General features: G+C 39.9%; 1 protein-coding gene across 13 annotated transcripts in view; it reads left to right on the top strand.

Moving 5' to 3' along the window:
* Nucleotides 1–16,415, top strand: part of RAI14 (retinoic acid induced 14) — a 91,792-nt gene that overhangs the window by 3,288 nt on the left and 72,089 nt on the right. For 11 of the 13 annotated variants that reach the window (XM_065047542.1, XM_065047537.1, XM_065047538.1 and 8 more), the window contains exon 2: nt 8,934–9,025. Coding sequence is in view for 11 of the 13 variants with exons in the window: in XM_065047537.1 (XP_064903609.1) it covers nt 8,990–9,025 (36 nt within the window). In the remaining 2 variants the exon portion in view is untranslated. Of the gene's footprint in view, nt 1–7,864; nt 7,970–8,933; nt 9,026–16,415 lie in introns of those variants that run through there. The other 2 variants (XM_065047545.1, XM_065047550.1) reach the window with 1 other exon arrangement.

Below are 16,415 nucleotides of genomic sequence, written 5' to 3' on the forward strand. Positions count from 1 at the left end.
TCTCCTTTTGGTTTTGTGCTGGAAAGCCATTGCTGTTATTCAAATTATTGTAAAACAAGATGTGCAGGTTTTTTTTTCACCTGAATCTGTAGCAAGGATGGGTGGAAAGCCAAGGTTGTTCAGTGATTACAAGAGAAAAAAAATATTGTATGTTGGTCTGTCTATGACTCTGTAACTTCAGTAGCTGAGAGGCAGGGACCTACTGTTGATTATTGCAGATATCTGGATTCCAAAAGGCACTGGGACAGCCTGAAATGCTTCTGGGGAGTTTGACGCTTGTGTGCTTTCTGATGAGCTTAGAATCATAGGATCATTTCAGTTGGAAGAGATCCTTAAGATCACAAAGTCCAAACATAACGTAACTCTAGTACTAAACCATGTCCCTAAGAACCTTGTCTAAATGCCTTTTAAACCCCTCCAGGGACGGTGACTCGACCACTTCCCTGGGCAGCCTGTTCCAGTGCCTGACAACTCTTTCCAGGAAGAAATTTTTCCTAATATCCAATCTAAATCTCCACTGGTGCAACTTGAGGCCATTTCCTCTTGTCCCATCACTTGCTACTTGGGAGGAGACACCAACACACTCCATGCTACAGCCTCCTTTCAGGTAGTTGTAGAAAGCCTCATGCAATTGGTCTCAGCCTATTGATCCAGCTGATCCAGATGCCTCTGTATGGCCTTCCTACCCTCCAGCAGATCAACACTCCTATCTGGTGTCATCTGCAAAGTTACTGAGGGTGCAACTCAATCCCCTCATCCAGATCATTGATAAAGATATTAAACGGAGCTGTCCTCAATACTGAACCCCAGGTAACACCACTCGTGACTGGCTGCCAACTGGATTTGGCTCCGTTCACCACAACTCTTTGGGCCCAGCCCTCCAGCCAGTTCTTTACCCAGTGAAGAGTACACCCATCCAGACCATGAGCTGCCAGCTTCTCCAGGAGAATTCTGTGAGAAGTGGTGTCAAAGGCTTCACTGAAGTCTTAGTACACAACATCCACATCCTTTACCTCATCTACTAAGTGGGTCACCTTGTTGTAGAAGGAGATCGGGTTGGTCAAGCAGGACCTGCCTTTCGTAAACCCATGCTGACTGGGCCTGATGGCTTGGTTGTTTTGTGTATACTGTGTGATGGCACTCAAGATGGTCTGTTCTGTGACTGTTTCTGGCACCAAGGTCAGATTGACAGGTCTGTAGTTCCCTGGATCCTCTTTCCAAGCCTTCTTGTAGATGGGCATCACATTCACCAACTTTTAGTCAACTGGGACTTCCCTGGTTAGCCAGGGCTGCTGATAAATAATTGAAGGTGGCTTGGTGAGCATCTCTGCCAGCTCCCTGAGTACCCCTGGGTAGATCCTATCTGACCCCGTAGACCTGTGTGTGTCGAAGTGGTGCAGCAGGTTACCAACCATTTACCCTGGGTTATTGTTGCTTCATTCTGCTCCCCATTCCTGTCTTCTGGCTCAGGGGGTTTGGTACCTGGAGCACAACTGTTCTGACTATTAAGGACTGAGGCAAAGAAGGCATTTAGTACCTCAACCTTTCCCTCATCTTCTGTCACGATGTTTCCCCCTGCATCTACTAGAGGGTGGGGATTCTCCTTAGTCCTCCTTTTGTTGCAAATGTATTTACAGAATAGTTTTTTTATTCCCTTTAACAGCAGTAGCCAGGCTCAGCTCTAGTTGAGCTTTGGCCTTTCTAATTTTCTCCCTGCATAACTTCACAGCAACCTTGTATTCCTCCTGAGTAGCCTGCCCCTTCTTCCAAAGGTTATAAATTTTACTTTTATTCCTGAGTTCTAGCCAAAGCTCGCTATTGAGACAGGCTGGTCTTCTTCCCCATTGGCTCATTTTATGGCACATGGGGATAGCCTGCTCCTGTGCCTCTAAGATTTCCTTATTAAAGAGTGACCAGCCTTCCTTGGACTCCTTTGCCCTTCAGGTCTGTCTCCCAAGGGACTGCCAACCAGCCTCTTAAACAGACCAAAGTCTGCCCTTCGAAAGTCCAAAGTAGCAATTCTGCTGACCACCCTCGTTGCATCTCCAAGAACAGAAAACACAATCATTTCGTGATTGCTATGCCCAAGGCAACCTTCAACTGACGTGTTACCCGTGAGTCCTTCTCTATTCATAAACAACAGGTCCAGTGGGGCACCCTCCCTTGTTTACAGGTACTTGCCTGAGACACCAGCATGATAATTCTAAGGGAAATTTAGAGATTCAGATATCTCTGAAGGCTGGAAGAAGTATGTTAAACACTCAATTTTCTTCTTCAAGGTTTGTATGGCACCTCGTGCTGCTGCTATTGAATACGAGTTTCAACAGCCTGAATAAAATCAGATAAAAATCAGTTGATTGCCAGTAATTCGTAGGTGTTGATCTTGCTGATGTTCTGCTAGTTTGTTGATAGTCTTCCACAAGACAAAAAGTATCTGAATTCCTGCTACTTTTTTTTTTTGAGGGGTGGAAACACACCCAATGCTCCTTCTATTTTGGGGTAATGTTTATAAAGGTGCTGCATTTTCACCAGCTAAAATATTTTCCCTATCCAAAATATTTTCCCCACCCAAGAACTTGGAAGCTGTATAGGAGAACTGAAGATATTTCTAGACAACAGGAGTTTTCAGTAGGGTGCCCTTCTAAGACCTTTCAAAAGTATAAGGGCAGAGTTTATGGGAGTGGAGCTTGTCTTAGGTAAATTAAATTGATGTTTCTGTCTTCTGAAGTCCTGCCCCAATAGGTGGCTCTTCTGCCTTTGGCTATCTCGGAATATTGATCCATAGAGTCAGGGATATGCCTTTTCTTAGTTTTAACATTGTATCATGTTTGCTGATTCTGTAGAGCACCTAGTTGAATGGTTGATAGAAAATACGAGGAAGAGAGTAAGTATGAACAAGTTATTACCCATGTGGATTTCTTGTTTAAGAACTAGCATTTCACAAGTGGGACTATGCATAATTTTTATCTACTTCTAGTCATAGCTGGATACTTCAGTTCCAATCTAACCATGTTGGACTAAGCATTGAACAAGGAAAACTCTCCAGGACTGCAACATATCTTATGAATGATCAAAACAGAGAATATAGTCTCAAAAATGAGGGGCATTTAAGAGGGAGGGTCTTTTTCTTTCAGAGAGAGGGAAATTGAAAGCAGAGAAAGACAGGGTATGTCTGAGTTCATGCAGCAAGCCTTGTCTCTTTTACTGTACTCTTCAGTGAGCGGGATGTGTGTTGACAGACACTTCCAGACAAAAGATTTGGAGTAAGAACATAGTAAAGTTGTATGTAATGAGTGAATGATAAATTTGCCTGGACTTTGCTTGAGCTACGATTTTTTGCCTGGAGTGCTGTCTAATATGCCAAGTAGACAAATCAGGGCAGTGTCACATTTTCATTTTTCCCTGAACTTCTCCTGTAATTCACTGTATCTAAGGTCTTGTTGATGCAAGCTGTCTAGAACTGATTTTGAAAACGGTGTTTAACAAACTACACAGAACCCCACATTGACAGACTTGCCTGGGTTTGTATTGGTTGTACAACATCCACAGGGATTGATAGTGCTCAAGCTGAATCTGTTAAAAATTAAGTTTAACATTTGCAAATTTTTAATATCAAAGGAAGTGTAAGAGTAGAGAGTTGCTGCAAAACATTCTGGAGGGAGGGGTGATAGCTGTAGATTTATTGGTGATGCAATAGCTATGTAGCTCTAACTTTGGGGCTAGAATGCTTAAATTTTTACAGTTCAGCACATCCTTGCCAGTGCTTTGTGAACAGATAGGGGGATTGTACTAAGTTACTCAAGGCCTTTGCTATCTCTGATGTCTGATTCTGTTTACAGTGGGATTAACTGCATATAAATCGCTCCCACTCTGGAGTAGTACTTGCGCTTCTCAGTGCATTTTTCAGTGCGTTTTCATTAGTAAGTAATAGTAGATCAACCCAGCCAAGAATTAGTTGCCTTTATAGGTGACATTAAGCTGAAAAAAATTTGTTCCGTTTGACTTTTCCTGTGATAGGAGGATGGGTTACTCAAGATGGAAAAACTGAGCTGTGCTGATAAAGAGTGGGGAAATGTTCCCATTGTTTTTGGTCACATCCTAAATGCTTCTCTGCTTCAGCCTGAGAAAGAGAGAATACGCTCAGCTCGATGGAAGTGAGAAGGTAGTCAGACATGAAGTGCAGGATGTTGTTTTTTTTTTTTTTTGTGGGAAAACATGGGCTTACTGCGTTTGTGTGCAAACAACGAAAGAGGCTAGGCAATGGCTAATGCTTCCAGGTGGTCCTGTGGCTTTGGCAATGCAAAGGAGAAGCTTGGGTTTGGGCATGTTCGTGGTGCTGGATAGGAGGTCAGGGGAGCTCAGGCATGCGAAGCATTTGAGGAGTACTGAAGGTGGACAGCAGAGAAGGTGCTATAGTACTGTGCTTAGCTGCTTTTTAGTGCTGGCTGCCACAAAGGCTTGTGCCTGAGTCAGGGCAGGGCTTGTGATTTAGAAAGCAATCATACAGAGAATAAATGATGGTGTTTTTCTTTGGGAAAAGACACTTCTGGGGTGTGACTGTAGGGCTATTCACACAAAGGAGATGTAAGTGTATGGCAGCAATTGTATTCTTCCAGATCCTTGTGATACTGCTGTGTGGGGTTGTGTGTGTGTGTGTTGTTTGTGGGTTTTTTTGTTTGTTTGGTTTGGTTTATTTTTTTTAATGTTGCCAGATCTTGCATAAAGTCTCTAGTTCTTTTCTGTAATCTCACAAGGTAAAAAATAAATTGGAGTGTTTTTAGGAGGGAAAGGGGAAATGAGTTGATTATGTGAATGATGCTTTGCTGCAGAGGAGCACTGTCGTGAGATGGAGACATCTCAGGGTGTTCTGAAAGAGGTACAAGATTTTTGACACCTAAGTTAATTGAACTCAGCACTTACCAATGAAGGGTAACTGTCATTGGCATGAACAGTGTGCATAGTGTACAGTTTTACTGTAAACTCATAGTTTCACTTGGTAAAACTAAGACTGTTTTACTGTTGCATCACTGGATCTTTGGCAATTCAAGGAGTTACTTGTAACATTGTTTGAAAGACCTAGCTCTGATTTTAATGCAATTCAATGAAAGGGAAAAAGTCAGTATTTTTATTTACTGCGGTTTGCATGAATCTCAGTGTAAATCAGTGGGGTAGATTACCCAAATATTTTTCATATATTTAAACCTAAAGATTATATTGTGTATTAAAACACAGTTAAATGAAATTATTAAGGTCAAATATTACTGCCATTTCGATGTCTTTTATTTTAAATAACTAGGTTTACCACCAGCCTAAAGGTGTTTTCTGTGGTTTGTATTCCTGAAAGCTATTTCATAACATTAAGCTGAAGGAAGATAACATAGAGGACTAGATATTTAATTTTGGAGTTAATGGTTAAAAGCATGGGATCAGCATTAGCTGTTGTGAATCCCTGGAGTTAAGCACTGCTCTGCTGCTAACTTGCTGCAGCTACAAAATGACAGCGCTCAGTATTTATTATCATGTTTGTTCTAAAAGGGGAGAAATGCCACTGTTAGTAGAGGTTGCTGCTTCTTAATACCTGTGATTCATTGCAGAAATATTGTTTTGAAGTGTCTTGATGCTCCCTAGTGAATTTCTAGTAGTTGTTTCCTATCTTGTAAAACAGGAGTGTATTAATGGTGCTTCCTTTATTCTCCCTCTGGCAAATGCACAGTTGTCATAAAGCTCTGCTGAATCAGGATCCTGGCCTCTTTTTGCATCAATTCCAATAATTACACCCTTTGAGAGGTGACTTCCTCCTGTAGACAGTGCCAAGACAAGGCAGCCCTAACTGCCTCACCGGTTTTTATCTTTACAGCTGAAGGATTATGGCCATTATGATGCACAAGCTGTAATCTTGGTGTTTGTGTTTAACTGTCTCTTATGGAAAAAATACAGATGTGACACACATTAAACTTGGGAATGCTGGTTTTGTGTACTTGTGCATGCTTTTTTAATTATGCTGAGGACTGAGTTTCACATTCAATGTATAAAATGCACTTACGCAAGAGGTGAAGTATCCTGTGGGAAAAATAAGTTGGCTTCTGTTAAAAACACAGCTCACCTCTCTTCTTCCTTCCTCAAAATGGGGAAAAGTAACATATTAGGAGTGCTAGCGAAGCTTGTTAATTAGACTGCATTACAGGTTTGTCATAGAAGAGAGTCCAGCTTTGCAGCTGTTCTGTGCATATACTTACAAGGAGTTGTCATCTCCCTCATAGCCCTGTAGTTGGGTACTTTATTTTCCATGGGAGCTATAACAAATCTTTTGTACATGGGAGCCAAAAATACTGAGTGGGTGGGAAAGGGAAGGACAGCCTACAGCATACAATTATTTGGCAATCTGTATGTGAGGAAAGATTTCTCATTTTAAATTCCTCATGCACAAGACTTCTTTATATTTTATTAACCAGTCTAATTAAAGTGTTTACTTTTTTAGTTGAATATGTTTAAGTTTTGAAATAAATAGTCCTATGAAGTTTTGTATTTTGGAAGATATTGTATGGTGTTGCTCAGCTTCTAAAGTTCCTTTAAATTGTGGTTTGGTTTTGTTTTTCCCAAAAGTTTTTAAAATTGTTTTGGTTTTTGTCCTCCATTTTCTTTCTCTCTTTTTCCTTTTTTTTTTTTCCTTCTTCCCTTCCTGGTGTGGTATGTAAAGAAGGCCAGATCAATGTAATGGTATTTGTCTTGTCTGTACCCTGGCATTTCTGATCTTCGCAATGCTCATCATCCTTGTAACTAGAGAATGATTTAGGAGACTATTGGCCTCTTGCTGAGATTCAGGCTTCTTTTCAGTGCAGGTTATAACAGCTGCTGTGCAATTTAAACTCTTCAAAGTTTGAGTAGGTGTAGCAGGTATAAAGTGGTATACTTTTCTCAGAGCAACCTAAAATAATTCCTCCTTTTTGGTTGCTCAAAACTAGCCCTCCTCTGCCGCCCCCCCCCCCTTTTTCTTTTTTTTGTTACTGTTTTACTGATATTCCATTCAACCCATGAAAAAGCTAAGAAATTGTCACTTAAGCCAGGGAATGAAAAGCTTCTGATTTTGGTGTTTTTTTTTTTTTTCTTTTACATGCTAAAGAATTAAAACAAAATGCCACAAGCCCATTCTCCCTGATATAAAAAGCAAGAACTTCCAATGAGACCCCTCACTCATATACCTGAAAGCATCAGGAATCTGATATGACTTTGAAATGACTGTTTAATTAGATTTAGAGTAATTTAATGAAATTTAATGATGTTTTAACAACCTACAGAATTACCCCATCCAGATCACCTACTAGAGATGTGTGTTCTGTGGGAAATGTATTTTTGTGTATATAGTGTATGGAATTTTTTGTTTGTTTGTTCAGGTTGTGGGGTTTTTTTTGTGGTGTGTGGTGGGTTTTGTTTTTGTTTGTTTGGTTTTTTTCCCCAGAAGTATACTTGTGCTTGTCTTAAATGGCTATGAGGTAAGTATGGGGTTGAACTAAATGACATATTTACTTAGCATTAATTGCTACCCTTGAGTGGTACTTAATGTTGTATTTTGTGGAAGCATTCATGTATATTCTACCAAGAGTATACCATGTAGCTGCATTTTAAAACTCATAGTAGAGTGATCATGTAGAACATAGCAAATTGCTTCATCATAATGAGAGTTTATTTTATGGAACAATTGAATCTCACTTCGCTTATCCAACTGTAATCTCCTGTTTCTGAAGAGTGATGTGAAAAGTTAGTGACCCTGCACGACTTATGTGAATTTGTGCTCCAGTCCTCATTTCAGTTATTTATTTGTCTGGCCTGACTTGTAATATTTCTTCTCCTTTTTTTTCTAGGGTGGAGGGAGGAAGTTTATACAGCTGAACATCCTTTCCTTTAAACTGTTCCTTCAGAAGGAATTTGTATAGCAGCTAAAACTTGTAGATGAGAGTGGCTGGCTATTCCAGTGAGCATACAGTGAAACAAGAAATTTGGAACATTCTTGCACAGACTAGATATATGTTCCTCTTTCATTAAGTTTTTCTTTTTTGGTCTTGAAAAAAGCACATTGCCATGCTACTTTAACATGCTGTTTGCTGTTACGTTTGTCTTGAATTGATAATACGTGGTATATTGAAGCTTTCTGTGGAAAGTTTGCTCTAGGCTCCCCATTCCCCATGAGAGCTTGCAGCTTGTTTGTAATGTTAGTTGTATATATTTGTGAAACTGCTGCTTTTCTTCGCTTAAAGGGGAGGAAGGGGAACCATGACTGTGATAGTGCACTGCCAAGTTAAAACCACCTGTGACTCCAAAAATACACGTACAGTCTCTCACAGGGAAAAATATAAAACAATTATTCTGGTGATAACCTCTGCTCTTGTTCAGATGGTTCTATCTGCTATGTTGTGTTGACCTGTCCTAGTATGTATCATGCATGGTTTAATTTTGAAATTGGTTAGTGGTTAGACTTCTACATACAGTATTGGTGACACTTCTGCTACCCAGTGCAGACCCACAGTTGTAGGATACTGAAGTTCTAATGAATGGCTTTTCATACTTTTTTTTTTTTTTTTTTGCTTTCCCCACTTTACAAATGACTGATGATAATGTTTAAACAGGCAGTGGGCAGAGAAAGCTGCTACATGTTTGATGTGTCAGTGATCTGATTATATTGAGAAGCAGCTAGTATAACATGATACACACTTGAGTTTTTAGTAAAGATTTGCTCTATTCTTCTGTGGTCAGATTTAGGATTGCTTTTAAGTTTGTAGTAACAGAAAGTTTCCCTTAGCTGGCTGTTAATCTTTTTTAGAGCTTGAGGGCTAAATCCTCAAAGGGTGATATAGGTATGCAAATTCAATTCAGACTAGGCTGCCAGTGAACTGAATGGTATCAAGTTGAAATCTTATTTTTCTTTCTTTTTTGTTTAGATACTGAAGAAGGATAAAAAGCTTCTGAAAGGTTTGGAAGGTTGAATGTGATCAGCATGAAGAGCTTAAAAGCAAAGTTCAGGAAGAGTGACGTAAGTATTTCTGCTCAGTTTGACTGCTGGTTTGCATGCTGGAAACAAATTCTTCACTCCCACCTTGATAAGGTTGTAGGTTAATGAATTACAGAGAAGAAAACGTTTTTCCAAACACAAAGGCAGGAGCTGAGTACAGTACAGAGTAGGCTGTTTCTATTCAGAGTGCAATTCTCTGTTATGCAAACTAATAGTATTTCACCACTTTATTCCTTATTACTAAATCATGCACATATGTGTGGGATCTGCAGAACTTCTGTTAGATTGTGCTGGTGCCCAGATTGAAATTTGTTCCAGATATAGGATTAAGCCTAGTAAGAACTTTCCTACCCAGTCATCCTTCTGTCTAAACAATACCGTTCTTATCAGTGTGGTGTTTGAGCACTAAACAAAATGTCTCCTTAGTCTATGGTAGAAGTTCTTTGTCAGCAAGAATACAGGAACCAGCTGTGTAATTAGTCAGCTGTGGCTTATCAGTTCTAGTGTGACAGAGCAGGTGGATATGAGGCTTGAGCAGTGAAGATGACAGGCATAAATATGAAGGTCCTGCAGGAAACTCTTCAGAACTGTGTTTAGAGAGACACTAGGCCACACAATGTATATTGTTTCTGGCTAGTAGTACTAGTAGTATCAGTGGACACCCAGGCTTCAACTTGTATAGTAAGCATTATTACTTTGGAGCAGCAGAACTCCTGCAGTCCATTCCTGGTCTTTTTCCTACCACTACTCATTCCTGCTTCTAGCCCTGCCCTAAGGTTAATGCTTATTTGATACTGCAGTTAGCAGTCTGTGAAACAGGTGACTTTGTTTTAAATCAACATTGGAGATTTGTGTGGAATTTGTAACAAGTATCCACAATCTGTGAAGAATGTAGCATTCAAACCTTCCTTCATGAATTTGTGTGCTACTTTGAAAGAAGTGATGTATTGCTGCTTTGCCATGGCCAGGTTTGCAAGGGGTTCTAGAGCAGCCATGTTGAAGATCTATTAGGTTTGAAAATGAAACTTCTTCAGAAGTTTTGATGTGAGGAATAAAATTGCACACTGCACTTGGGAGTAGTACAGGCTGTGATTTGATGTAAAGATTGTCACATGGAACACCATTAGAGTGATGTCTTTAGCCAGCTTGTAATGCAATTCAGTAGCTGTGAAGAAGGTAGAGATGCTGTTGTGGAGTTATCTGCAGATTTGCTGGTTTCTGCTTAGAAAGTCCTTTGAGCTATGGGTTTGCATTTGGTGCAGCTGCTGTATTGGCTTCCTAGCAGCAGCACTGGTGGATGCTCTACTCCTTCGGTTTAGCAAGAGCTCTTTATATGAAGACTACCTCTATAGATGTGCTAAATATGTCAACCAACCTTTGGGAGCAGAGGGAAGCATTTTAGTTACTTAAACAGTGTTTGGCTTTTGCTAATCAGTAGACTGAATCAGCCAGGGCACAGTGTCTCATGCTACTTCACAACAAATAAAAATAATGTTCCAAGACTCTGGTGTCTTGTCTGAATGAATATGCCATTCACTTTAGAACTGCTAGAATTTTGTGATCAGACGTTGTTATACCTGTTGCAACGAGTGGCAGCAATTGCTATTTTGAGTTCATCTGTACCAGTAAAACTTCTTATAGGCATCTGCCTGAGTAATGAGAACAGTCCCTTGACTAACCTATGAACATACTTGGTATTATGGAAGTTAGGTGTGTCTGTGTGTTAGGATGACTTCATTCACACTTGTGGCTGGGCTGCTGCTCTAGAGCAAAGGCTAAGTGACATGTGTGATGCAATTAGATCTTGCTGTAACTAGTCCACCCACTGTTATAAATTGCACTGGTTCACTTATTCCTTACTTATCTACCCTTAATAATTTGCTCACACCTCTCTGCAAAACCAAGTGGAGTCTGAAAGTAATTGCTGTTTTGATACTACTGCTGCTATCTGCTGGCTGGAGACAAAGTTGACCACAAAGGATTTTTCAGATACCTAAAATTTAGATATGCAGCTCTAAAAGCACAGCAGTCTAAATCTGTGACAGTCTGGTTTCCTCTGTTTAAAAGCCAAACCTTAAAGGGCATGATTCCAAACAGTCATCAGGAGCTGTTCCATATTTTGTGCAAGATAAGCAAGGAAAATCATCTTTCTCTTTAGTTTTCAGAAGCTAACCTTAGCTATAATTTGTAAGGGGGGAGAAGAAGAGTTGATTTTAATTGGAATAAGTCTTATTTGTATATAAATTTGTGCGATGTGGTAACTGCTTTTGGATTGGGGATAAGGGTAAAATTGGCAGGGGTCCTCCCTTGCGTTTCTTTCTGGAGGAAATATTTGATGTTTTATTTTGTAGAACTTAAGATGTCTTGAGGGAAGGAATGGGTACCCTTCTCTTTAGCCTCACTGTTAGCATAAAAACATAGGAAGAGGAAGAGTAGGAATAAGTCTTCAAGCTGTGTGTGAGAAACAGGAATTACACAAACACTTCTCCAGCAGTAAGGCTGATAACATAAAACTGTTCTGGAGTGGCTGAATTGAAAATTCAGGCATAACTGCTGGTATTCACATGTATGCCTCTGTGTCCCTGCTGTGGGGCTTTGCTTTGGTGCCGTAACTACACCAGTCTTGCAGTTTGCAAAAGAGATGTCCCTGCTCCCTCTTTTACCTCTGCCTTTCTGGTTTTGAGGGTATCTGACCCTGCATTGAGCCAGCTCAAGGACAAAAGGGAATGGAAAATTAGTTTGTGGCATGAGTGAGTTTTAGTTAGTTAATTCCCTGCTCTGTCTCACTGTAGGGTCAGCTCTGAGAGGAATGGTGAAAGCAGGAGGAGCAGCAGAACATCTCTTTCTGCAGCTGTTGCTTGGTTCAGCTGCATTATCAAATCACACCCTCAGATTATTGGCCTAAAAAATACAGGAGCGGGCATGTGGGCAAAAGAGTTGTAGGAACACATAAGCAAATAAGGCTACTAATTCTAATATTTAGCAGAATTGACGTGGTCCACAGCTGAGAGGTGGAACCATGACTCTTCTTAGATGGGCAAGTGGCTCCTCACTTCATGTTTTTACTGCTCAGCTCCCCCATACCTCACCACATTCACTTTCTGTGTGCACTGGCAGCTCCATTAACTGCTGAATCTCTTTTCCTTGACATAGTTAATAACTGAAGTCTTTCCTGGGGGTGACTGTTGCCATGTGAACATGTGTATTTGAAGTGGAGGAATGAGATTAATTGCTCTGTCGCAAATGAGTATTGTCAAAAGTGTGATGTGTGGTTACAGGGGGATGCTTGTGGACTAGAAATCTGTGAACAGGATGCCTAGGTGGGAACAGATGCTGAAGGCTGGAAGCTAAGCAATGTACATGCACACTTCAAGAGCCTGTAGACAAAACAATGGAAATTGCACTTACGTCTTGACAAAGCAAGTAGTCTCTTCTGCCCAAGAAGTTGTATTTTTTCCATTCTTTTCTCACCTCTTGCTCCTCATTATCATACTCAAAACATGCTATTAGTAACAAGTAAAATCTGGCAACCTAAAGGGGTGACCATTTTAGTTGTTGCAAGAGATTGTTACATGTAACACTTGAAAAATTAGGTGTGGTAGTACTGGGAAATACCACTTCAGAGCTTGAATTTGTTTATAGACTGTTGTTTATTCACACAACAGAGTATGGAGGTCTCAACCTAGTAAGACTGTTTCTGCTTGGAAAAGCAGAGTTTGAAATAATCCAATTAAAACAAAAACAGTGCTGCTGATGTCTTATTAAGCCTCTTACTAACATTTGAGATAGCAGTGTTTTCTGTAATAACTAGTCAGCTTGTGGCCTGACTTCAAAAGCATCTAGAGTCTTAAACAAGCAGATGAGGACTGAGTGGATTTTCAAATGTGCAAAGATATTAAGCCTGTATAAACATGTTTTGTCTGCTTCTTAAATATGACAAGATGCTCATCAGCATTTTTAGGCACCTAACAGTCATTTGATTATCTAGCTCTTTGATAATAAGATGTTGTAGGAACCTAGGTGATCTGTTTCAGAATTTTTGTTTTTAACTTGTTCTGGTTATTCTAGAAAAGGTATGTTGTGTGTAGGATGTGATGGGTGGGATTGTTTTCACACTCTGACATGTCTGTAGGCAAAACCTGAGAAGTTTTAGGACGGTTTTCTGCAAGTGTTGAAGATCAGCTGAAAACCATGTCTTGCAATTTGACAATGGACTGATTTTCTTTTAATTGCTGGCCTGTTGGCTGGACAAGACAAAGATTAGAATTCGGATTTGTTTCCAAGTATTTTCAATACTGGATAATTAAAATAGTAGAGTGTCTTTTAAAATTGAAAATTGACTGTACACTTCAGTGGAAAAAGTAGTCATTGTCAGAAGCAGAGCCAAGAGAGGCTGGGATTTCCCAATGCTAATTGCCAGCTCTAATTTCTGGTATTTCTGGAAATGCCTATTTGTTGTACTATCACGTGGGGGTTGGAAAGTTGGCAGTTCTTACAAAAATTTCAGCTTTTTGGCTCATAGTGTAGCCATTGTTCCATAAATCTCAAAATGAAGAGGCTGTTAGGTATGTTGTAGTATGAAATCTCAGTCTTAATCTAGACACTATACTAATTAAGGCTTGGCACTTCTTTTTAATGCCCAGTGTTCTAAGTAATAGGCTCCCATTCAACAGTTCTTAAAGTATAAAAAGCTATGTGGGGATCTGAAACAGAAATATTGCTGGGATACATTCCATTGAAATTGCTGTGTTCCCATGTGCTCTAGACTGAATGTGTGGGAGAACAAAACCTGGGTGGGGCAACTTTAGAAATAAAAAAAAAGGATCTCCTTTAAACAGCACTTAAATTCTTTTATCCACTGAAAGCTACAATTAATCTAAAAAAGAACATGGGATTGTTTAAAATTGCAGTACCCATTCTGTGTCCATGTACTGCTTTCTTTCAGGGTAATTGTGACCAAAAAGCCCATCCCACAAAAAAACCCACCACTTACAGAGTTCACTCTAGCTACAAAGTGAAATATCAATGTTGTCTGACCATTTTACACAGTTATTTAGAAAATGAACTACTGAAACTTTCTTTTCTTCTTTAGGTGTTCTCCTTTTATTGAATTTTGAATTAAATCAGTCTGAAATACATCCTTATGATCGTAGCTTTCCCTCAGTTTACAGTGTTCTTCAGTAATGATTTCTGATTTCACTGTACAGTGTGTAGGGGAAGACGATCTCTGGAATGTATAGCTTGTCCTCAACCACCTCTCCTTGGAAAAAGGAGAATCTAGCCTTCTCTCCCTCTTGAAACAACTGCTGTGGCTCCTGCTTTTCCTTCCCTTTGTCAGGAGTCAAGGGTTCTACCTTCTATCCCATTTTCTGCTCTGGAGCAATTTGGCTTCACGCCTCCAGTTCTGGACAGCATAAGGCTCTGCTCTGATCAGGTTGCTCTCCCAACCAAAACTTATATGTCTTGTGGAGAGAAGAAATCAAATGTCTTCTGAGTCCTACAGTATGTAGAGTAAGGCCTGTTGCAATCAATTCGACGTGAAACTTGCCATCAAGTACTGTCTTTTCTTCATTATTGACAACAGGAATGTGCTCAGAGTACTTATAAAATTATATTATTCAGGTGAACTATAATTCTGGTGCATTTGAGCCCTCTGTGAGGGGACTAATGTCAGCCCTTAAGGTGTGTAGCAACTCTTAATTGTGGAAGGAAAATGTAACAGAGAAAGCAAGTAAAGACCTATAGATAATGGTAAGAGAAAACAGAAGGAAAAAAATAAAATATCTGAAATGGGGGAAAGGAGGGACAATTAAATCTATAGAGTCAGAGTTACTGTTTTGATAACTGTTCTGTGAGAAAGAATAACTGGGCTCTTGTGGGATGCTTGCTGATCAGCTGTCTCTGAGTGGGAAAGTACATAGCTTTGGCACAGCATTTGAGGCTTGGTAACTTGCAAATATTCTAGCAGCAACCTGCAGCATCTCCAAATGGTTGGGACAGAAAAGAAGGGGAAATGTTACTTGAGAACTGTGATGTGGTGTTTGGAATTATAGTAGAGGAACCTGCATTTGAGTTGGCTTACTTTGAATAAACACATAGTTATTTCCTAAAACAGGATTATAGTCTGGAATATAGCAGAGAGCTGACCTCACTCACCCACTTGCAGTTTCTTTGTCCTGTTGGTTGCACATTGTGCTACTCTGGGCTCTGCTTTCCACATTTGTGTTTGTCCCAGAACCACTGCCCTAAGGAAATGACATGCAGCTCCTGCACTGCTTTCATTTTGACTTCCACCTCCACCCATGCTGTGCCCTAAATTATGTGAGGAGTAATATTCCCCATTATTATTGGCCCTAGAGTCATATTCTCACCAACACAGAATGACATGAGGCTAATGGTTCCTCTGTAAATATAGGTTGGGGAAAGGTGGCTCCCTTTCCCAGGTGCTGCCTGCCCAGGCCTGTCAGCTTCATTATTCCAGACTTCTTGCTTGCTCACTTATCTAGAGCTGGAGGAAGGGTTGGAGGCTGTGTGAAAGGAAACATTGGTTAGTCACTGGTTGGCCACAAACACCAGTCTGCCCTGCCAGCCCGAGCAGTGCCTGGCAAGCTGAACACTTTGCATCTGTGTTCAGATCACGCCGAGATGGCTAGTTTGGCCATCCTTATGTGATCTCTCGTTAAAAGGAATGTATGTAAAACATTTGCAAAGATGAAGAGGAACCCTCCCATTACAAAATTGTTTTAAATAGAATTACACCCTGTACTGTTATGGGCAGTAATATACAAGATTGTAGTAAGTAAGTGCAGAAGGACCACAATGTGAAGCTAGCTGGTTTGTTGACAGCTCATTACTAAATCAAATACCAAAACTAAGCAGCATGAAGTGTAGGTGGGTAGGAAGAAGAAAGGCAAATTGGCATATACAAACTGGAAAAAGTTAGTATTTTAGAATATGGTGGTAACAAGAAAGGAATCTTTGTGTAGAAACATGTCTTTTGTGTGCCTTTAAAGAGAGCACAGAGGTTCAAAGGCCTGAGTTTGGAAGGGCTGGGAAAAAAATAATGATTTTTTCGTTTGTTTGTCTATCTTCAGTAAGATTTAAAAGTGAAGTAAAAGTTTAAAAAAGATAAATGAGGGGTCTGTATGTTCTTACTGTGGTACACTATATCCTCTCTCTTCCTTTTTGGCACTGTTTTGCCTAAACTGATTAAAAAAAAAAATTCTGTCCAGCTGTCAAAGTTGTCAGTTAAAACTCACATAAAGAAGTGCATTTACTGAATGGTCTAGAATTTGTGTTTGAAGACTGTTGTCTTGTCTTTACTAAGGACAAATAACAATTTGCTCGGAATAGATGTTGTACTATTATCTAAAGAATAAATCACCCATACATTTTATTTTGAAATTTGAGC

Source organism: Columba livia, chromosome Z (assembly GCF_036013475.1).
Source record: "Columba livia isolate bColLiv1 breed racing homer chromosome Z, bColLiv1.pat.W.v2, whole genome shotgun sequence".
Taxonomy (NCBI): domain Eukaryota; kingdom Metazoa; phylum Chordata; class Aves; order Columbiformes; family Columbidae; genus Columba; species Columba livia.